This window comes from Anopheles maculipalpis, chromosome 2RL (genome assembly GCF_943734695.1).
Source record: "Anopheles maculipalpis chromosome 2RL, idAnoMacuDA_375_x, whole genome shotgun sequence".
Classification (NCBI taxonomy): Eukaryota; Metazoa; Arthropoda; class Insecta; order Diptera; family Culicidae; genus Anopheles; species Anopheles maculipalpis.
In genome coordinates, this window is record NC_064871.1 from 75997515 (window position 1) to 76021227 (window position 23713).

A 23713-nucleotide genomic window follows, 5' to 3' on the forward strand; every position below is an offset into this window, starting at 1 on the left:
TTGGACCTTGGCATGATACAGTGGGATGTGCGAATTGAAACGAGAGTAATCTGATTAATGTCCATTTCGGAAGTCCTTTCTGGTGTTTGCATTTTGCGCTATAAATAGAGAAATAAATGTTTGTTACGAGGGTGAGGGTGCGATGTAAATTGTTATGAGCATTGACTTTATATTCTCAATAGACGTCTAGTGATACTGTTTTAATATTAAGTGGGACGAAACGTCAACACCAGGTGAACTAATAATTTTGTGTTCAAGCATGTAATAGAGCGCAAAGTTTCTCAAAACTCTTCAAAAACAATAACGTATCTAGCTAAATTTATGCGTTTTTCATAACAAAATGCCAACAGGTTTATTATTTGCAAATAAAAAACGAAACATCCCACAAACAAAATGCTACACTTGTTAAAATGTCAACGTAAAATTAATCAAAACTGACTTCCAAAATATAATGCCCTCCCGTTTCCAACCCCCAAAAGCGGTGCTTTTTGTAAAGTAAAGAGAATTAATGCTTTTATGCTAATGTAGCACGCTTGGCAACAAAGTCCCGCGAAGGAGGTTCTTTGTTAGTGAACCGGGCGTAACTGTGGACGAAAGAAGAACGACACGGGCTATATTAGTAGAATGGTTTTTGAGGTGCTAATGAAGCTATCATCTTCAGCGTGAAGCCAGCAGCACTATTACTTACGTATCCCTGTACTTTGCAACATCCCGTGCTGTCAGTGACGGTCTCGTGCTGCTAAACGCTTCCACTAGATGCCGCTGGCTAATCGTTATCTGTGCTGGGACTTTCTGTAAAATTGCACGTAAAAGTGTACCGAAACACGAATCATTAGGGGGCGGCACTGCTACTGTGAAGCTGCTATTCTTATGAAACAGACAATTTTCGTCATTCAAAGTTCGGTACATTTCGCCGGTACAACGACGCTCATCATAATAATCGTTGGGAATATGAGAGTGTACTGCAACAAAAAAGAAACGCTAAGCACTGTCTTTATTTCTATCGCTCTGCTGCCAGCACGACGTCGTCATCGGTATGGTACACTATCTTCACATATGCATTTACATAATCGGCAGCTCATCATCGGCTTTGCGGTTCGGTTGGAAAAGTGTTCGTTCTTAGGATATCGCATTCGGAACAGCTAGTCGGTGAGCAAGCTTTCAACAAGAATCCACCAAAAGAATGAACTAATAAAAACAGAACAATCTTACTATCAGCAGCTCTTCGACACAAACAACTTCACCTGCAACTCATTACCATCCCATCCGGCGAGCACGCGCGGAACTGGAAGCTGACATAAATGTGGAGCTCCATGGTTCCACGGTTTCACAGGATATTAGAACTCTGTGCATAGTATCTGTGCCCAACGCTTCTCAACGTCACTTAGCCGACTGGCACGGGAAACGCGAACCCGTTATCTACATTCGCGGTTAAAACTTTCCCGAACCGGTTGGCGAAAAAGGCGACAAACGACAAGGACGGCGTTCGCCATCGGTAGGATGGATGGAAAGTAATTAAGCCTTCCCGAGTACTACACCCCTTTCTCATTCTCCAGTTCACTGCCCTTGTGATGATGATCTAGCGGACGTATCATCTGACACACAAAGTCAGCAAAGGGGCAGGATCTGCACAAAGTCGTTCCAAAGACGTTAGCGAATAATTAAAATCCTGTAATTAAATGCTACTCAGCTTCGTGTTCCATTCTCACTCAACTTCTTTTACCCTTTGCAGGGGATGGTAGTAAATAGATAAGTCACAACGCCGTACGAAGAGCTGCATTGTGTCATTAAAAGAGAAGGTACCTCGCGCAGTTGTCAACGATAAACGTTCTGGGATAACAAAATGAACAAAACCTGCTCGATTGATGATTTCCAATGAGGGCTCCAAGATGGAGATCTTGGATTTCCATCTTGGATTCTTGGAAGATGGAGAGGATGGTGAATTATTTTCAATAGATTATTGGAGAATATAATATCTCTCACTTACCTCCCGGTCTATGCTAAGACATTCCTGAACGGCTAACATGTTTGCAGTAGTTAAAATGCTTCTAATGTCCGCTCCTGTATAGTACTCCGATTTCACTGCAAACTCTCGCAGATCGACATCCTTATCAAGGGAAAGCGACCTGCTATGGTTGACAAATATCTCCAAACGAGCAGTCTGAAAAAGCAAGATGCCAACAACAAGTTACAAAAATTCCTTACAAACCGTCAACCAGCCAACGTACCACCCCCGGTAGAGCACACTCAACCAGCCGATCAATGCGTCCCGAACGTAGCAGTGCTGGATCGAGCAGTTCGGGTCGGGAAGTTGCTCCTATCACAGTTACGCCCTGCAATCCTTCCACACCATCCAGCTCCGTAAGCAGCTGATTTACGACACGATCAGTAACACCGGTCGAATCGTGTCCTCGTCGTGGTGCTAAGCTATCAAATTCATCGAAAAACAGCACGCAAGGCTTAGCGCTTCTGGCTCGATCGAATAAATTGCGCACGTTTTCCTCGCTTTGCCCGATGTACTTCGCTAGCAGTTCCGGTCCTTTCACGGAGATCATTCGTAAGTTCCACGTTTTGGCCAACTTTGATACTACAAAAACGAAATTGTCTTAAGTTTCTGTGTTCAATACATCACAAACAGGAAGATCTTACCAAGGTACGTTTTGCCAGTTCCCGGTGGTCCGAACAGTAAAATTCCCGCCTGATTACGAAGCGGTGACGCTTCAAATATTTTCGGAAACCTTGTCGGCCACATAAGCACCTCCTGAAAGACTTCGATCGCACCTTCCAGACCCGGTATTTTATCGCCCGCAATATCATCATCCTCATCATCACCATTATCGTCCATCCGGTTGGATTGTTTGTGATTTTCGATACCCGCCAAACAGTACTGATTTGTTACGTCCAGCGCATTGGCAACCATTTCTTCCGTGACGAATGGGAACTTACTGTCCTGCTTGTGCGCGTAAAACACTGCCCGATCAACCAGCTGTACCAGGCTACCAATGGCGTACCCTTCCGTTTGGTTCGCGAGTCGCTTCCAATCGATACGCCGGTCAAGCTTGCACTGTCGATGCACGAACAAGCTTTTCAGCGCACCTTCCCGGTCAGGCTTATCGAGGTTCGGTATCTTGACATGCTGCTGAAACAGATGATACCCTCGGGAAGAATGAAGCCGACGGTTTAGGCTGGACGTGCTGCTAATTGAAGCAATCACAGCGATAGGATTGTTGCTGGTAAACTCTTCGATTTGTTTGCGAATCACGTCCGAAACTCTATAAAATACAAATTGGATTAAGTATGTTAATAAGAAATTGGTTTTAAAGTTTCCAGACTTTCCCATACTTATTGTGATATTCAGCATCGGGCGTGTTCTGATCGCCTGGCTGATGCGTCAAAACATCCAATCCATCCATGAATAGGACCGCCGGACTGTGGAACATACATAGGTACAGTGCATGACGCAGGTCCTTCTGGATCGAATCTGGTTTGCGTCCTTTGTGTTTGGCACAGTCGAAAGTGGTTGAGAAACAGTAGAACGGTGATTCTGCTAGACGTTTGAGTATGTCTTCACACACAGTTTTCCTTCCACTCTGAGAGGAACCTAGGGAGGAAAATACAAAATTATTATATTAATCAAATAACATCTGCCTCTTGGGCTTAACTATATAAATCCTTGCAACTAAATTGCGCTAAGCAGAGGAAGTAGCAGGGAATGGTGTGAGGGTATTACAAAGGCGGATACAGAATTAGGAAACAAGAATATTGTAGTCAAAAAGGTTGTAAGACCTTCTGATAATAAGACCTAAAGACTTATTGGGCATATTGATTAAGAAATCAACATGATCCTTAAACGTCAAAGGACGAATCAAGTCACACACCGACGTTCTTCATGGAGGAGAGACTGCATAACATGCCGCATAAGGTATAATTCCATTCATTCTTAAGTCCATTTGAGAGACACCAATTGGAAAAAATAGTCAATAAACAAGACGACAATCATCAGGTCATCGAGGAAAGGCAAAAAACCATCGAGAGGGACTATTAAACTACAATCGTGGACAAACAGCAGAAACAACAGAGGACGTACGATATTCCCTTGAGGGACACCGGAAAGACTGTAAAAAGCATGGGGAAAGGCAATCTCGTCTACAATCTTGAATTATAACAGCCTTCTCACCTGCGATAAACATATTACACTGCAGCGGTACATTATTGCGTGAATCTAAGCACAGTGCGTACTTTAACCGATCCGTACACTCTTCGATAATCCGTTCGATTTTTTCTATCTTCACAATCTTAGACTGCTCGACCGGTTCCGGCTCCTTAATCGCGGGAGGTTTCTTTTTGCTCGCATCTCCATCAGACAACCCAGCCACCGGTTTCACCTCACCAATGCAGCTGATTTTGCTGTGTCGTAGTATCGTACTGTTAATCAAACAGTACTTCAACGATTGTGGTTGCAGCTTAATTGTAACGTAGTATTCCGGCAGCTTAAATAGCTGATCCTGGTTAAGCAACAGTGCATGTATCTTGGAGTTGTGTAGGACAAACTGTTTAAACTTTTCTGCAATATCTTCTTCAATCATCGTTGCTACTTTTGTGGCCGGTAGTAAATCAATACGATCCACTATGTTCAGTGCGTTGTGTATCGGCTTGAGAGTGATTTTCTCACCCTGATTAATTTCCAACTGCTCCATCAGACGATCGTTTATCTCGACCGTTGGATAAGCGTTCCTTGGAAATCGTTCAGTTTCCGTTGCGAGACGTACATTTACGTAGTACTCACGGTTATCGTTCGTCGTTAGCAGGAACGGTTTGTTGATGTCCATCGTTTTAGGGACATTTTCCTTCGACGTGAGTATGTCACAAATCTGTATCATGTTACGCCGGCAATTCCACACACCACGAATCACGCGGAATTCGTACAGCTTCGCCACATTCTGCCCAAGTGTTTCGATCAAACCATCCAAATGGACCGTTTTGCGCGGATCCCGCTTCGGACTCATGATGGGACTTTCCGGCTGGGACGTCGATGTTGAATCGTACGCCATAAAGTTTGCCATCGATTTGCTCGTTTGCAGCCGATTCAAATGACGTTCAAGATCCTTTTCAAAGGATGAATTCCGAACAGCCGTTTGTGCGTTCATTGTCGCAATAGATCCGGACGATGAATTGCTGCCACTAGTTGATGAGCGTTGCAGTGCGTTGTTCTTCAAAGTGTTTCCCGCTGCCACAACACCATTTTCCTTATTAACACTGGATGTTCGCTGCCAGGAAATGGGTCGTCTTTTTAGGCTGTCAGCCGAAGGGACAATTCTCGTCTCTTCCGTAGCCGGTGGGCTTGCAATTGTACTCGCGGACAACCCATTTTCTAACGCGCTTATATATTCGCTGGACTTTTTTCGCTCCATGTTACGCAGTCGCACGAGTTCCGCGATGTTCAAATTTGTGTTACTGCGCGCTAGTTTTGGAATTTCCGGTAGGGTGCTTTTAAGCCCACCGAGCTTTTTGAACGGTTCCACCACTAGCTCTGTATCATTTTCCAACCTACCAAAGGGCAGAGCGGGGATCGTAAATTCTGTAATTGAAAATTGGAATATTAGGAGCATTAACAATACAATGCCCTGCCTAATGATATGAAAAATGCTTACTTATTTTGATCTTGATGCTGATGGAATCATTTATCCACACGATCAAATTCTGTCCCTTTGTTACGATCCTCGTTTGATCGAGCAGGATTGATTGGATACGGCTGCTGCTGATTTGCTGTAACCGTAGAATTCAAACATTAACAACCGACATTCCACAAGGCAGACACGGCATCACACATACCAACATTTCCCAATCCTTCTCGCTCACCGCGCTCACTTCCACCCGTTTTAACGATCGAACATCGATGATCATCGCCACCATAACGGCATCACCTTCCTTCAGACCCATCGATTTGGCTACTTGCGCGTTTATGCCGATGTGGTTATCCTGCAATCCTCCACCCCCATACGGTGCCCACGACACGTAGAACGTGTCGATGTGATGCGTCAAGCAGAGACACCCGTTTTTCTATAAATAAACACACATCCCGCCGGTACCCACCAGTACCAAGCGATTTCATCCGTCGATAATGAAGGATAAAATTAATAATTAGTATGAGAAGGGACCCAGGGCAGACATTTGAAACCACACCGGAAGCCTTCCCTTCCAAGGAAATCAGCATTATCATGCAACTTACGTAGCTTGAAAGCATTCGATAGTAGCTGTCCGGTAGCGTGACATAATTGTTCCGGAACGGCGAATAGGAAACGGTCAACGAACGGCGGAACATGTTCTGAACACACCACAAGGGTTTACTAACACTGAAACACACAAAACCATAAGTGAGCTTTGAACTTCTTCGCTTTGAAACAGTCGTCTATCAATACGCACCTATCGGAAAAGGTGCCGAGCCAATGAAAATCATAAATCAGCACCGATAACTTATCACCGCGTTTGTTTTGAACCTTTCGTTTTTGTACAGCTGATGTTGAACTGTCATTCGGCGCCTTAGACCCAAGTAACAAAACCCATTCACAACAAATTTGTCATCGCGACAGAACTGTCAAAGTGGTATTTGTGCGCGACGGAAATTATTTTTGCAACTCGTTTTTTAAAGTTTACTTATTTATTTTACGTGACGCATTTGTTTAAGTTACAACTTACTTCAATTATTGGATCAAATAAATAGTTTAGCTCGGGTATATTCAAATTTAATGATCTACATTCATAAGAACCCTGCATAGTGTTTGACGTGCTTTTGTTTTGATTCCAGTTTTCTGAAGTGTGGAGTTTGTTCTTGCGATTGGCTTATTTTAGAAACTAATTTATTTTAATGTAATTATCTCCTACAAAACACGGACGCTGTGAAGATATGGTTAGCTTAACGATGGATTCAGAAGACGATGATGATTTGGACATCGATTGGAACAACATTGAAACTATCAAAAAGTTTGATTCGGGTATGATGCCTGCAACAGTTAACAACATTTCGTCAGATTATTCTCGAAAGTACCGGAACTTATGTAGATTTTGTTCTAAATCCTTAGCCGAAACAACCACAAACCTGCTGTCCGTGGTAACGCGAACCACCGCCGAGCTGCACCATGAGGAACGTTCGCTTCAAACCCGGCTGGCTACGAAGGCATCGGCCCCGGTAAGTCTGCTGGTGGAAAGCTTACTGCAACAGCTGTGCGCACTGCTGGAACCGGACGCAGAACGATCGCGCGTCCTGTACAAGACGATCTGTGACCGGTTGCATGCAGTGAACCTGATCGATGAAACCTACACGATGGGAGAGTTCGAAATGATGCGCAACCAATACCAAAAAGCTTTGTACCATCTGGTCAGTATTGCACGTGGACGAGATTTACCGGTTGTGTTACCGGACCTGCAAGAATATTGGCCACTTCCGGCGGGGCTCGAATGGTCACGCTACTACCGAGACTTTGAAGAGATCTCCTTCATTGCCGGTGGAGGATTCGGTAAGGTGTACCGGTCCCGCAACAAGCTCGACGATATCGTGTACGCCGTGAAGAAGGTGACCATCCGATCGACCACCATAAAAAATGTTCTTGTACATCTTGCCGAAGTAAAAACGCTTGCCAGTCTTAATCACATCAACATTGTGCCCTACAAAGCGGCCTGGCTCGAACCACTTATGTCTCCGGGGAAGAACAGCGTCAACAGTTCATCGACGATCGACGAAGATGAGAGTTCCTCTTCGGATGATGAGGATGTTGAAGGATCGCGTGATATCAGCGATTCATTGCGGCGGCCAGAACATGATTCCGAAGAGTTTAGCATCCTGTTCGAGAGGAGCAACGGGGAGCAAGAGCCGGAGAATAGCGATGAGGCACGAAACCAGATAGCGGAAGTAGAGGATACATCGCGCAACGTTGTTAGCATCGAAGAGTCACAACCACACATTAACCTGAAGTGGGCTACATTGTACATCCAGATGACGCTCTGCCATTTGACGTTGCGCGAATGGCTAGATCAGCGTAACACTGCCGAAAACTTTTCCCAATTTTATTCCGTTTTCTTAAACAACGAGCATGGCCATGTGGTTTCTTTCCCGCGGAACTCGTTCTGCCGACAAAGTTCACAGATTTCCAACATCAGCGATAGTGTTGAAGAGTTCGATAACGAGTCACCTTCTCGTCGTAGTTCCGAGTCGTCGAAAGATGACTCCCAAACGGGGGACAGCGTACAGCATCTCGATATCGTTATCGATATTTTCCAACAGTTACTTAACGGGCTGAACTACATTCACTCACGCGGTATTGTGCACCATGATATTAAGCCAAGCAATATTTTTGTAAGTCTCTCCCACCATGACTCCAAAATCAGCATTCAGTTAGGAGATTTTGGTTTAGCTTGTCCACTGCAAAGTTCCCACGTGGGAGTGGGCTTTGGTACACCGCTGTATGCCGCGCCGGAACAGCTAGAAGGACAGTGTGATCCAAAGTCCGATATCTATTCACTTGGTATAATACTGCTCGAGCTGCTTGTACCGTTTTCCACCGACATGGAACGTGCGGAAACAATCAAGCAGGTACGGCGCGGTCAGTTTCCATCCGATTTGGATCGTGATTTTACTGGCCTGTTGAAAAATTTGCTTCACATCCAACCTACGAGACGGCCGGGCATGCAGGATCTGGTTGAAGCCGTCAATCGCATCCGTATTAATCGCGATCGAGTGATATCGGAGTTGCGTCGTAGCTTGTCATTGCGAGAGGAAGAGATTTCTTCTTTGAAGACGCAAATCGACGAACATCAGCGGGTACAGCTCGAGACGGAAGAGGAACGCACGCTGATGGAGCAACGCTCGCGCAAGCTCATCGTAAAAGAGCAAGAACTGATCTTCATGAGCATGGAAATGCAAAACAAGGAGATACAGCTTCGCAGCAAGGATATGGAGCTTCGAAGCAAGGACGAGGAAATAAAGAAGCTCAAAGAAATGCTCCGTTCATACCAAGAGAAGGAAGAGCAAGCTCAACAAAAACAACGGGCACAAGACGGAAGAGATTGATAAGTAATAAGCTGTCATATCAATTTTATCTTCGGAATTGTAGCATTTCGTATTGAAAGTATGTCCTTTGCGAGTAGTTTATCCTAAATTAATACCGTGTGTGCTTACCGTAAACTTTACGCTATCATAGCCAAAAAGACTTAATAAAATTTTAGTTTAAGATTGCGAGTATTGTGATGGCGTCAATAAATTACGCATAAAATGTTATTTCTATTGTATCGCTTTAATTCCAGCAATCCCGCAAACTTTTGAAAAGAAAAATGTATATTTTTGAGAAAAGATTGCGAATTGATCGATTTATTAAAATGATCTGATGGGTTTTGGGAAAACAATTCAAATTACGTTTCTCACAGTATCAACGCATCTTCCTGATAAATACCATTCGCCGTAGTTTATCCAAACTTATCTTGAAGTAGTGATATTTTGTGGCAATTACATTTTGAATAGTCTCCCAACGGACTATCATGTGTTAGACATAATGCGGTTTTCACTCCTAACAGTGTTGAATCCTTATCTCCAAATACAACGTATCCATTCATCGTCTTTATCGTAGAAGTCTTTAGTTGGCATCAGAGGCTTCAAAAGCATTGCTCCATACTAACTTTAACCTATCAAGTCTCATCAATTCACAGAGACAGTCTAAAAACAATTTTCGAGCTTCGCCATGACATGAACAGCACATGGAAATAATTTTTTTAATAAAAATTTCCGCCTTAAAGAATAAACAAGTAGCCATACTGAGGGCACCACAGAAGATCTGAGAAAAACGCACGGGGGTGTAAAGATCGGGAAGTTACATACAGAGGGGGACTTGATAAAGGAGAAATAACGCGTTGGTGACACCGAGGATCAGTCCAGCAATAAATAAAGCCTGCGCTTCAAACCCGTCTACTCTGCTATGACTCCATGCCAAGCATTTGACGCCGCACATCAAAAGATGTCATTCGGGAAAACGCGAGCCCCGAAAAGCGTCTAAACACATTCCTCGTAAAACAGCGCTGATTCTATTCGAGTTTAGATGACTAAACTTGAGCAGCGAACTCCAGACATAGCGAGCATATTCAATAGTACCGAGACCGACCATTTTGTGGGTTTTTGATATGATGGTCCCGAAATGGGTAATGAAAGTTAGTTTGCAGTCCAGAATCCAACCCAGGTCGCGTATAAATGAGACACGTGAAAGTTGAACAGAGTTGAGGAAATAGTTAGATACAAAATCATAACGAGAACAAGAGACGACGTGATATGATGGAACATTTACTGGGGCAAAGTACAAGGAAGTCAGCAGAACACTAACAGGAAAAGGAATCAAGAAAGGATTGGTGCGTGGGACAAGTTTGCAAATTCAAATTACTGTATTCATGGGCGGGTTATCTACTTATTTTTTGGCTAAACGATCCCTAGGTCATGCCGGTTATTTAATAGCTTACGAGACTGCTTGATATCACTTTCACTACACACATTTGATTGAGATGTCGATTTTTAATGATGCTTGATCCTCAAATTCCTTAATATCCTTAATGGCTCAAGCAGTGATTCTATAGGTTGGTATGGATAGCAGTGTAATAGGACATAGATAAAAAGTCATATAAAAATATATAAATAAATATGTTTGCCTGCATGATCGTAATATTTTGAGGTGATAAGACCACAGACCATAGCTCGAATATGACTCTAGACTAACGAAATGTACATCATTCATAGGACTTCAATTCGCAAAAATGATCTGGTTAATGGAAGCTGTTTCTCAAGGTTCTTTAGCACTGTGTTTGAATTATAGTATGTAATGGTAGATAATCTTTAAACAAAAAAAAACTTGATTTATTCAAATTTCAAATAATTACGACTCGCTGATTACCCGTGGACCTGTCATTACCATAAAAAACCACAACAAAATCATTCGAACGATTTATACTCACAATGTATGTGACCGCAAAAGTCATTGGACTCATTGAAACGATAAATCAAATATTACGACTATCATATCAGAAATTGTTTCGCATCACTTTTTACGACAACAAATTGTTGTCCAAACGATTCAGAATCAAAGCGGTCACCCCAATTTCGGGATGATCATTCTGTACCTGTACTGCTCCATCCACCTGTCCTAACTTATGGTGCTAATGCATAACCGCGAAAATCGTCGTAAAAGCTGCTCTGGAAATCGTTCGCTCCCCTGGACCCTCGAAGCTATCGCTAGAATTGGTGGCTGGAAAGCCATCACACGGCGCTGCTACTAACAGCTGCCCCCTGGTATTAGAATCATCTGGCGCCGTTAGTAATTGATTTTATCACCTCATATATTTTCCCTGTTCACGAGTTTCCTCTGCATGGGTCTTCTTTTCTGGACGAGATGAGTGTTCGAAGGCGCGTAAATCGAAGGCGACCAAATTGGCCAGTCCTCGACACACCGAACGCACGTAGAGTGCTCCATAATCGATCACGGCCGCTAATCGAACGTGTCCCCGGTGGCTATTAACGTAAAATATCACTTGGCTTAATATCGTCCAATGTCTATCATTTGGCGCAATCATTTCGATGAACACTTTTGTGGCGGTTTTTTTTTTTTTGGCGGTTGGCGGTTGAGACATGAAGCATTTTACTCCCTGATTCGGCCGTTGCATTTACATAACGACGCAACTGGTAGAAAATTAGGAAGCTGCAGCATGACAATCGCTACTGTGGTGTACAGTTCCTTCTGTCGGTCGTCTTGCTTCGCGTTCATCGTACCGACGATCGTCGTCACGGATCGTCAAATAGCGAGCTCGCTTGAGCTGTTGATGGTTGATGGCTTTGTGTTAAAAGATTCAAAAACAGCAGGCAAAAGGTAAGCTTGCTTCCTATTAAGAGCAATTATATGTACAGCGCGTCTTTGGCATCCGCTTGTTTCGCTTGGTTTTTGGGGCGAAAGCCACACTACCATCCAGCGCCATCCGCTTGCTACGCCGAACGAGCAATTGCCTGGATGTAGATGTCAGAAAAGTGGAATGGTTTCGTTGTTCCATCCATAAACCTGCCTTAAGCAGATCACATTAGATTCAATTATCCTATTGAAAGGGTAACAGCCGAAGCGACGAACCCTTGGTTCACAGTGTTCGCCATTCAAGGATCGACGGTTACGACGGTTCGCTTGGAGACACACTTCACACTTGTGCGCCCGGTCAGGCTGATAAGCGCTCGCAAAGGAACCTTGGAAAAGCGGCCAAGAGGTGTGTTGCGGTAACGGACGGTTTGAAAAATCGAGGCCAATTACCAGGTGGTCGCTAAGGATGCAATCAAGCAGCAAGGTGGCATTGCAGTGCAAAACAAAGGATCAACAACGATCCTTAAAACTTGGCCATCACGTGCACACATACACGCAGACGCCATCGACTGGCGGTTTTGTTGTCAGGTCAGTCAGTAGCTGTCTGCTGTTTCGCACTTATAGTAATTAATAAATTATTTTCAGCTTCGGCTTTGCGTTTTGCCACTCAAATAGTGAAATAGTGGGGCGAGAAGGGGCTCGAACGCTGCGCTGCAAGCATACGTAAAACCAGCAGGAAAATTATTTCATCACTGCGTTGACGAGCGGGTTTTGTCTCTTGTGTGTGTGTGTGTGTGATGTTCCCGATTGCACCTGACTCAGTGCTGCTCGTTATCCTCGGCGACAAATGTCATGCTAAAATTAAGCTTTTGTCATTTGTTTACGAAAGACTTAAGAGGAATCATGTGCCGAATGTAGCTCCAGATCTAAGGATGATAAATTGGGTAAGTTGAATGTTTTCTAAGCATTGAATTCATTGATAATAAAACGAAATAAAGAATTATAACAACAAGTCAGTAGAAGGCCACAGTAAGCCGTAATATAGAAATTAGATTTTTTTTTAAAAGTCCCTATTACTCGTTAAAGATCGCTGTTTTAGTTTGGTGAAACATAACTAAACGTAGTATTTTTTAAAAATCTTATAAATGGGTCTTATTTGCGCTATATTTAAATATTAATGACTACAATCTAATAGATTTTTTATTTTTTGAGCACTCCGACCTTCACAAAACACACTGTTATCTATTTGGGTAATATTACGAAATTAATCCAGACTCGCTTACTTAATTTTTTGCTTGTTCATAACAGTTTCTGAGTAAAAGATGAAGTTTCATAGAAACCCCTTTGTTTGATCTTCGTCCAAAATCTTTCTCTTCTGCCAGTGTCCTGCTACAAGTTTGGTCTAACCCAAGGGCTTGGAAGTCGAGATGAAGTGCTCTTATTCGGGAACATGGTCCAGGCAACAAATTTAAGTTCCACATGGATCTCCTCGGTCCGAGCGATCCGCGGTTGTAGAGGCGACAGCCGCACAGATCTTACAAACGGCAGGATCGGTGATCAATTGTCATCCGGACCGTCCCGCGTAGTGAGTACTGACTATCCAACTGCGGCTTGACCTAGTAGGTCGTAAAAGGTTGTAAAGGTCGTAAAGAAGTAGTTCGGAATACTCATCAGGGACTCTTCTTGACCGCAACGACATGTGTCTAATTGAAGCGATGTTTCCTATAACAATTTAAATCCTTTTTAAACGCTTTGGATCGTGGATCCAGTTTTCTGAACGATAATTTTGTCCTATACGATAATTTTACCTTTCACCAGGAAGAACTTACGGGTTTAACTTAACGCGGACCCCAATCCGTCCACACGAATTCAACGTGATAGGGATCCCCAAATGCTACTCCGCTTAGGGCTTCTGAGGGACTAATCTGCCACTGGCAGGAAGATTTGATTTTCCACAGTTCGCATCGGTTACATCTACAGATCATATTATTCCTGAAGATGGACATGTTCTTTGCTTCATCAGTAGTAGAAGAAGAATTTTCCAATATTCCACAAATAAACTGATTTTTTAATGCAAAATGACGCGATTATTACTCCAAACCAACCAAACTGTGCCTATAGAAGATGTTAAAATGATACATAAACCATTAAAATTATTTATCGTTCATCTTGATAGTTAAGTCCTGCCAGGTTCGACTGCTGCCAGGTGTACATTTCCTTATGATCCTTATTAATGGCTACGATTTTGTTCTTAAACGGGTTGCCATTTACCTTTCTATAATGGCTAGTAGGTTCCACAAAGTTTTATGTTCTATCTATTCTAATGAAAACTTTAGAGTACTCTCCGGTGATAACGAATTTGCATTGTGCCATCCCTGGATATCTACACTTAATTTTCCAAAAAGTAGTGCCTGAAAAAGAGCTTGATATGACTCATTCATGTTATCTAGGCAAGAGTCATATGCATTATTTTATTCATTTACTTAAAATTTCTTGCTCTAAATTTTCCATTTGAATGTTTTAAAAAGAGCGACATTCTCTTTAATTTAAATTTTATGAAATCTCATTCTCTGTTCGCCTTGAGTTTGGTCCTTTTATTACCAGACTTTCACTTAAGGGTCAAAAGCAGGTGTAAAAGAAAGTACAATCTGGCATTTGAATCACTCTTCCAGGATCTTCCTGGACAAGAACCTAAGCCAATGAAATATCCTTCACCTCAAATTATACGAAGTTAAAAATGTAAATAACAATGACTAAGGACCCTAAGCGTATCCCTTCCAAATCCGTTGATGGTCCGAGTTAATCTGGAAAGCCTATAAATACCTGCATGACCTAGCACGCATTCGCGTACATTAAAAGAAAAAAACATAATAAAAATTAACGTTAAATTCCTCACGTTTCGAAAGAAACGGCACCACAACGTTCAACAACCACCGCGGGAAGGTCCGCAAGATGAAAAAAGAACTGAAGTAAAAACAACATAAAGGATGGCAAGCAAGAAAACCAAAAAAAAATGCCGACCCCGGAAGAAAACGACATAACAGACGGGGGATTCGATTTCTTCGGATCGGTTAACAGGTACAAATCCACCTGTCCTCCAACTGTTTGACGCGTGCCTGTCCACGTGCCTTCCCCAGTGCACCCAGGGCCAGGATCCTTCAGCGTCTTCGTCGTTCGTTCGTTCGTTCGTTCGTCCTGCCAACAAGCAGTTCATATTTATGTTCGCCCTTTGCTGCTGCGGCGTCTTCCCGCTCCCTTAACGTTGCTGGGCAACGTTTTTCTTCATCACACTAAACCCCACATACACACACGAGCCATAAGTGAACAGAGCGTGTGGATCATTTTCTTTACCATTGCACCTCGTCCTCGGTCGGCTGATGTGATCCTTTTGTTCGGTTGGGGGACGAGAGAAAAAGGACGTCCGCTTTCGAGTTTTCGATCAAGTAATTCCACTATTAACCTCCACACACGACACAAGGGGGGTTGAGAGAATGAAAAAAAAGAACGTAAAATGAAAAGAGAATTAATAAAGCTCACCAATCCACCTTTTTTATAAGGTACCCAACAGCAACAGCTCGCCAACAAAACCACACTCGGGGTGCAACTCGTTTGAAACCAACTTTATTGCCCGGTCATTATTATTAAAACGAAAGAAAGAACCCGAAGATGGTTGAGTCTCTCTGTCTGTGCTATTGCTATTATCAATTTGGTTCAATTCGGATGATTCCCGAAAATAAAGGGCCATCCGATGCTGAATCTCCAGACTCCTCGAATCGAAGGATTGGATGCAGTAGCAGCACGCGCCACTCTTTTTCTTTGGAGTATTTTCAGTTTCTTGGGGTTGCAGGGCGGCTAGTCGAAAAGTGTTTGGGGTTTAAATTGCATCTATTATATTACATCGAAGGTGATTTAAACTGTGATCAGTGTCATTTGTATTGTAAATTTAATTTAGTTTGGCTTTAATAATATTTGTTTTGTTGGGAAAACGTAGAAAAAAATAGTTTAAATCATCAATTAATACGATATTAATAAAACTTGCGAGGATAAAATCCTACAAAACAGCTAAAATAAATGGATTTAAGAAAATTGAAAAGATGATTGTGGGTATTTGTGAGGGAAAAGTATTTAGGATACATTAAAATCACTCAATGGTAGACTTTCTAAGTAGTCGATCTATCGGTCAATGTCTTGTTGCTCTTGACTTAACGATCTACTAAGGTCACGCTGGCCTCTGAGGCTACTAGACTTCCTGATACCACGTAATTGGATAGTCAGTCGTCGCACAATGGGGGAACGGTCCGGATAAGATTTGAACCTAAAGACAAAAGACCGGCGCTTTTGTCACATTTAAATGTTTTAAGACCGGACTATCACAGTTGTCGATGCATAATTGCAGACTACATATGGTAGTAACAATGAGAATATTGAAATAACTTTGTACTATAGTTTGTTCGTACAGTCTCCTCAATCCGTGCCTGAAAAAAATCAGAAAAATATCTACCAGATTCTGGCACTTCTTGAGCAGGGAAAGTCTTCTTTTCTAGGATTCTGTACTGAGCATTGAGATTTGTAGTACAAGAAGCCTCCCTGCATCGAAAGAGAATGAAGTGATGTCATCATCTTATTTACAATTGAATATGACGGTCCAGTGCCGTATTGTCTGATGTCATCATCTATTCCTTTAAAAATGACAAAAAACATGGAAGAATTTATAATAGGGGCAACCTTTTAACTGAAAAAAGTTTAACTAACTTCTCGGTCAATTGTCCCAAGACATCATGTTTTTCTGTTTCATTTTTTGATGCAGTCCGAAACAAAAGTTGCTCGTTTAATGCACATCACTAACGAAATTCTTAAAGATAGTCCTCAATGGTCCGTACAACCCAGTCACTTATCGTCCATCCTACTTTTAAGTCAAAATGCAAAAGGTATTCAAAATGCTGGTAAAAATAAAAAAATAAAACCCCAGAATGAACTCTTTACTTTTCTCAGCTGTTTCGCTGATCTGAGAACAGATTCCCTATATTGCATATGACGATCCAAAGCGATCGTCCGATGCTGGGTACTGCAGCAAGCAAACGCATCGGATGGCTTCGGTTGTTTATGTTTATTGTAGCTTTGGTGCGTTGATGTGTACGGAAATTATTCTTCTCCACCGTTACACTTATCTCAATTGGCAGCTGGATAAATGTTTCGTTCGCTTCACACTTTTATCCCTTTTCGTCCGTACCCTCTGGTTCAAAATCAGGTAACCTACACTCATCGATCCCAGTGCCCCAACGGAGGTACTACGGTGTGGTTTTATTTCCTGTGAAATTGGTTCATTAGGAATCTGGTTTTGCATACACGAGTGCGCAGACCAAGGTAAACGAGCGTATCGTAAACGCTTACGTGACGTGTACAGATGTCGTGCAAATTTTAGAATATCGACAAATTAAGCAATCATACTTTCGACCGCTCTTTTTATTCGTTTTATTGTATCGTTTTCTTTAATTTCCTTTTGAGCGATTTTCCTACGATCGCTTCGATGGACTTGACGATGATGCACTGGTAATGGGCTTTTACTCGGAGGATCGTAGATTTTCGATTACATTTTCTTTTTTATGAGTAAAAAATGTGTATTCATAATTTCCATCCAAGTTTTATATTTATTTATAACAACATAAAAAATAATCTTTATAAAATTGTTTAATGAGATTTGAGCTAACGACTATTCTGTAAATTACAAACTGGAAACAATGGTAAAATATTTGTAACCAAAATTAACCGAATATAGCTTAAATGAGGGACTGTTCGTTGGCTAAAACGATAACGGCATCCGCCATCATCGCGCGCCAGGACTAGGTACCGATACGCATCCTGTTCCACTGTAGTTGAGGACTGATTATCTAACTTGTTCTTCTTCTACTTCTTCTACAACCTTCTAGGTCACGCCTTCCATTGAATGGTTTACTAGACTCATGGCTACCATGTACTTCGATAGTCAAGTCAACCCTCACAGTTCGAGGGAACGATACGAACAGTGTTTGAACCCCGGTCCTGCCTTGTGAAAACAGGTGCTTTTGTCGGCTCATCAACCACCCGTCTCCACTATCTAACTACATGAGCACAATAAGTCTAGTAAACCTTTGGGTCAGCGTATCCTACATGGTGGTTAAACCATGAAGAAGCTGAATTGATTGTATCCAGCTACAGGTAAAACTAAGTCAAGGAATGATAGGCTAAGGTCTCTCGAGGATTACTTCACGTTTGGTCGAAAGGCAACAGATCATGGAGAACGGTATACATTTCCACTACTTGGATTGTTGCAAGCCGGGGTATACACATTTTGATCTCTGGGTCCTGCTTCTGGTAAAGCGACAGCTATCCACCAATCCTATTCGGATCGCTTATCCTTAGTGAGAACTGATTATCCAACTAAGAGGTACCAACAAGTATAGTAATATATCGTATAGTCGGTGCGACCTAGTAGGTCATTTAGCCAAGAATATGAAGAAGGAAACTCCTGGGCTCTCTAAAGTTGCTTAGTATCTAGCAATCGTACGAGACAACTTAGATCTAGACGACAAAGTACTTGGCGGTCGCTCACTTTCGCCATGGTGAAAACAATCAACAATACCTTTCTCTAATGATTTTGATGAACAGATCAGTGTCGGATCAAGCTGTTTGGAGACCCTTGGTGGAATGAGTTGGCAGGGACTCCCTAAAACGAGCTACTACAGCAAAGTTCCCAACACGGGGCGTCTGTTTTGAGGCCCTTCGCCTGAGGCAGCTATCGAGGCCGCCTACATATTTATGTTGTCACAGACATATTTTCTTACAGCCAAAATACTTTGAGGATTCAATACTATGTTTGAATTCAATTTTTGAAGCCATGAAGTATTGGAGTAATCCCTTTTTTCCACCATAAACCTAACACTAATCAATGTACAAAAGCTTGGTAAAAAATGTATTTTAGGAGGCTACACTCGTTTAACACTCGGCTCTAATATTAATCAACCTTCTAAACATAAAAAACAACACGATCTTGATCTCGAATATTGTATGCTCTTTGTACCTCGATTTTTTTTTTAATCCTGCAAGAAAAAAATTCTCTGTGGCTTTTTTCTATGCCATTCGAACGAACTTCGTTCGAACAATCAAGCTCCTTCACAAGTCCGTACCCTGTTTGTCCCCATCGGAACGATCAACAAGGTGTCCCTGAAAAAAAAAGGTAACGAAAAATTAGGATTTCATCGACAACTGCTTGAAACTTGACGCTTGGATACCATTCTGCCGTTGATTTTAATTATTAGTACCACAAACACGAGGGATTGGGCGTAGGAGATCCTTCCGTGAGCTATACGCACAAGCGCCCAATAAAAACAGCAATCAAAAAAAGTCAAGGGGTCCTTGAATTTTGGGCTCGCCAAGCACCGTCCGATTGCTCTCTGCCCTTCGATCCTTCGCGTTTGATAGATCATTCGTTGATTGAAACGACCCAAAAGAGGAACCCAGCGCACACACATACGCACACACGCACAAAACACATTGGAGATGGCGTTCGACTCGAAGGAAGCGCGGCAGGAAATGCGCATTCTCATCACAGCTCATCCTGCTTCCCGTTTCCCGGGGCTGATTATTTTGGTTTCCTCATTTTCTTACGGTACGGTTTGATCCCTTTACGTTGCTTTTTTTCCTTTAATTCTTTCTTCTTTTCTCTCCAGTAAATTTCATTCCATCCATCGTCCGACGACTGACTGACTGCAAACTGCAGACAATGGCATTGCGGTGTAACAGTCGTTGAACCACGCGTGTAACGATCGAGGAGCTCGAAACCGGGGGAGGGGGATGGGGTGAGAAGTAGAGAAAATATTCGAAAAAATAGGTAACGCGTGCCGGCTGTCACTTGGTTTGAGTTTCGAAGAGAATGCACCCTCCTTTAACGATGCTCGTGCGTCCGTGTGGGTCCGTTCGGTAGGGGAATCGGCATCCTCGGTGCAACGATGGACGCAGCATATGTTTGATTTTGGGATGAGCAGCAGCGGATTGCATGTGCATTCGGTGGAGAATGCAGACCAACGGTTAGGAGGAGCAGACGAAGCGAAGCTTTACGAAGGGACGAACGGGCAGACGATTAAGCATGCTGTATGGAGGTGAGCCTTAAATTTGAACGCATCATGAGAATTGTTTTTGTCTATTGGTGTAACGAATCACTATAACTGATTGTTGCGAGATTAAGGGGGAGAAATCGGTTCATTCATTTCCCGCGAGATAAATGATGTAGCTTTAATTTAAGACTGTACTAAATGACTATCTTCAAAATGAATCAAATTTAGATCAGCTAGCAAAATAGGGCAATCAGATTCGATATCAGTATGCAATGGTTGAAAGCTTGAGAAGATTTCATTCGTACAGAAACCAATCAAAATTATAAGATAAGCTAAAAAGCTTTGTTTACTTCTTTTCTCTTGTTTTGTTTAGCCACACTTTACGAACTATCTATAACATAAATCATTAATTTATTTGAGCTAGATTTTAGGCCAAGCTGGCCATCCAATCGCTTACTAGACTTCCTGATGCCTCGTAGATCGTAGCTAATCCTCATTACGGGGAAACAGTCCGGATCGGATTTGAACTCCGGTCCTAACGTGTGTAGGCCAACGCCGCGCTTCTGGGCCGCTGGTAGGACCTCCAAAGAAATCCTGCTTTCTGGCTTCCTTGACTCGATTTCATTCGTAGCTGGTAAATTTTTACTGTGCGCAAGGCAAATCAGGACGAGATTTGATGTCTAATTCTTTCCTTGTGAAGATAACAGATTGTTCCGCCTCGGTAACAGAACCACGGAAAAGGAAGAAATATTACGCTTCAAATTAAATTAGATTTCTGGCGGAAGGTCAAGTTTGATGGAACTAGATGTGCTGTTTTGAATAAGTTAAATTAAAGTTAGTGAAATAAGTTCAAACGTGTGGTTTCTAACTATACATTGTCGCAAACCTTAGGTAGTACATCTTGCTAAAGCCTAGCAGTACTCCAATTAGACTGATCCTACAGAAGAATATTTTGTGCAGGAAAATGTCCTGACATTCTTCAACAAGATTTCATTAGTATGGATCTAAATCATTAGAGCATCTAACGGTGGGGGGATTAGGCGGTCGCCTACGGCCCCGACAGCTGCCTCGTGTAAGCTCCCAAACGTGTCATAACAGTGGCCCCGTGTTGGGAGCTTCGCAGTAGCATTTTTCTAGCAAGGAATCGTACTCGGGGCCTCTGATGTTCGTGTTGGGGCCGCGTTGAAGGACAGCCCCCCCCCCCCCCCCCCCCCGGTCACACATTAGATACAGATACACCCTAGTCGGTCAACACTTTTGATGGTGATGGGCATTGATATTCATTCCGCCACCAGCCTCCAATCATCTTGATGCACCAATGATCTAAATGGATCTTATGGATAGTATGGATCGTGTTCGTAAGACTTATTTACATGTAGTACTTCATTCTTCAAATGAAGAATTCCCCCCCCAATTTCTAGCGGATCTTGCGATTTCAATGTTTCACAACATCGATACTTCAGTAGCAGTGCAACACTGCAACGCCTCTCACAAATCGTTTTGGTCAGGATCAGGGATTAACGCACCAGGGTATGCACTTCTTTAGAACTCCTGGTCTGACTATGGGTTTGTAGAATTTCCTGGTGAGGCACTGAGCTTTACATCTTGATTTTCTGTTGGCAAGTTCTTTTCGAAGCGCCGAAAATTAGATTGGAGCCTTAAATCCATCGAGATAAAAATGGCAAAAGAAATTATCAGGAGAGCTTCAAAGAAAATCCAGATTATATCAAGCACTTCTTATGGATATTAAGTAGATTTTACGCCACATTACTTCAGACTCCAGAGAGCAAATTATTAGGTTAAGAATTATTTGGAAAAATAAAAAACTCATATGATTAAAGTTGGTGAAGATTAATTTTATATTGTACTGTTTGTTACTGGAATTATACATCAAATTGAAGAATTTGAAGTCTACTTCAGTACTTATTTATTCCGACAGAACGGTTAAGCCGTATTGTTGAGAGTAAAATCACAATTATCAACAATTGAAACCATTGCCTTCCAATCATCTTGTACCAAGTTACATCCACAACATTTGGCTACTTACACAATGTCTTTTCCAAAATTAAAACTCTTCCCTTTTACCAAAACACACTTTCCTCAAACGATGGTACTTCATCATCGCTGCACGATTTATTTTTCGCTTTGGGAAAAGTTTCAAGATTAACGACTTCTTTTATGAACTGCTTCAAGTTGCATTCCAAGAATAAGCTCAAAACAGTACGCGTGCCTTTCTCGTGCGTTTGAATCCTTTTCATCGAAGGGCCACAGTCCATCCAATCCAATTTCCAACGTATTGCGGAATATCAAACTGGTTTACAAACTTGCCGCTTTAGCAAAATCTCACTCGCTCCGGATGCTCTGCGTGTTTGATAATATGTTGCTGTTCTAATTAAATTCTGATGGTTAGATGATTGAAGATGTGGAATGGTTCGGAACGCAAAATGAGAAGCCAAGAAAAGCTTCCAAAAATGAGAGCAAACGTTCGTGGGCCAGTTGTTTCGCAGCTTTTGTGTTTTGCATCGTTGGAATCGGATTCTGCGTGTACGCTTTTTCGGACATGATTCGTGCGTATTTGACGGAGGAGAGAGGATCCAAGGGAATGGTAAATTGTTTCACGCCTCACAACAAATGCACTCGCAACACTTCATGCACGGAGGCACGGGTCGTTCAACCGTCATTCGAAACAACTGTTGCCAGTGATCCAAAAACAGAATGCGAATGAACGCGAAGCGACAAAGGTTCGTCAGGGCTCGATCGGTTGAAGGATTTCCTAATTGTGCGCCTCACAATGGGCTCGCAGCGGTCCGGTGCACCATCGGGTGTTGATCGTTTTGCAAACGTTTGATCCTTCTACGGATCCTTCATTCATCCCTGCTTCATCCGAAGACCCAACGAAGCATGGTGTCACATGGACTGCCACAGCTACCGTAAACCAACTGGCTTCAACCGGCAAATCGGACAAACTAATCAAAATCGCTCGGAGGGAGGGTACAGTAGGCACGGGCACACCGGTACGCCCAGATAAGAGAAAGAGGCCAAACGTATATTTCAAAACGATCATCACAACAACAGTCTGGAGTCTCGCGCGATTCTAGCCGCGTGCGCGTGCGCTCCGCAAAGGTCGAGACGAAAAGGAAGGAACAACTACAGCCGACACACAACAAATAAAAAAAACTCAACCATCATAAATTTTCCAACTGCTGGCAGTTGATTCTTCAGTGTGCAGATACGTATCAGTGGGAAGGGAAAAAAAAACCATCCCAAAATAAAAACAAAACGCACCGAAGCCAAGAACCTCAACGACAGGCGGCACGGGAAAATGCGAATCGATCGAACGCCCCGCGGCCAGTAGCTCGCAGGCAACGAACGATCGAGCGGCTGAGCCTTGCGGAGGTCGCATTTTTTCGGCAACGCTAGGCTGCCGACGATCATCTCTGATCCGGCTGACGGAAGATTGTGCGCAATTTGAAAAATGTGTTTACCAAAGTGCAGCGATCCTATCCTGGCCATTGCTTGGCGCGGGTCGATGGAATGAGGTTAAAATGATTACGTACGGCGGTAAACAGGGTAAGCGCGGTTATTCATCTTTCGGGCTTTATTGTACTGTACACTTCCGCTTATTTATATATATATATATATATATATATATATATATATATATATATATATTAATGCTCGTACTTGATGATTGCGTAAGGCACGGAAACGTACGTCCATGGCACGCGTTCGGTTTTGTACTTGGGAGTAACTGCA

The 23713-nt window shown here is 42.7% G+C and overlaps 2 protein-coding genes across 2 annotated transcripts; one reads left to right on the top strand and one right to left on the bottom strand.

Annotated features, from left to right (window-relative positions):
* Positions 1 to 507: 507 nt before the first annotated feature.
* Positions 508 to 6361, bottom strand: LOC126567818 (peroxisome biogenesis factor 1). The gene is made up of 10 exons (XM_050224127.1): positions 6230 to 6361; positions 5833 to 6060; positions 5652 to 5766; positions 4178 to 5578; positions 3343 to 3601; positions 2650 to 3272; positions 2229 to 2587; positions 1988 to 2161; positions 689 to 792; positions 508 to 584 (listed from the first exon to the last, which is right to left on the bottom strand). Exons 1-10 carry the CDS (start codon positions 6320 to 6322, stop codon positions 515 to 517), a joined length of 3426 nt encoding a protein of 1141 aa, XP_050080084.1. The 5' UTR covers positions 6323 to 6361; the 3' UTR covers positions 508 to 514.
* A 503-nt stretch (positions 6362 to 6864) lies between these two features.
* LOC126567951 (eukaryotic translation initiation factor 2-alpha kinase 1-like) lies at positions 6865 to 9064 on the top strand. The gene is made up of 2 exons (XM_050224330.1): positions 6865 to 6992; positions 7080 to 9064. Exons 1-2 carry the CDS (start codon positions 6905 to 6907, stop codon positions 9062 to 9064), a joined length of 2073 nt encoding a protein of 690 aa, XP_050080287.1. The 5' UTR covers positions 6865 to 6904.
* The last annotated feature ends 14649 nt before the right edge of the window (positions 9065 to 23713 follow it).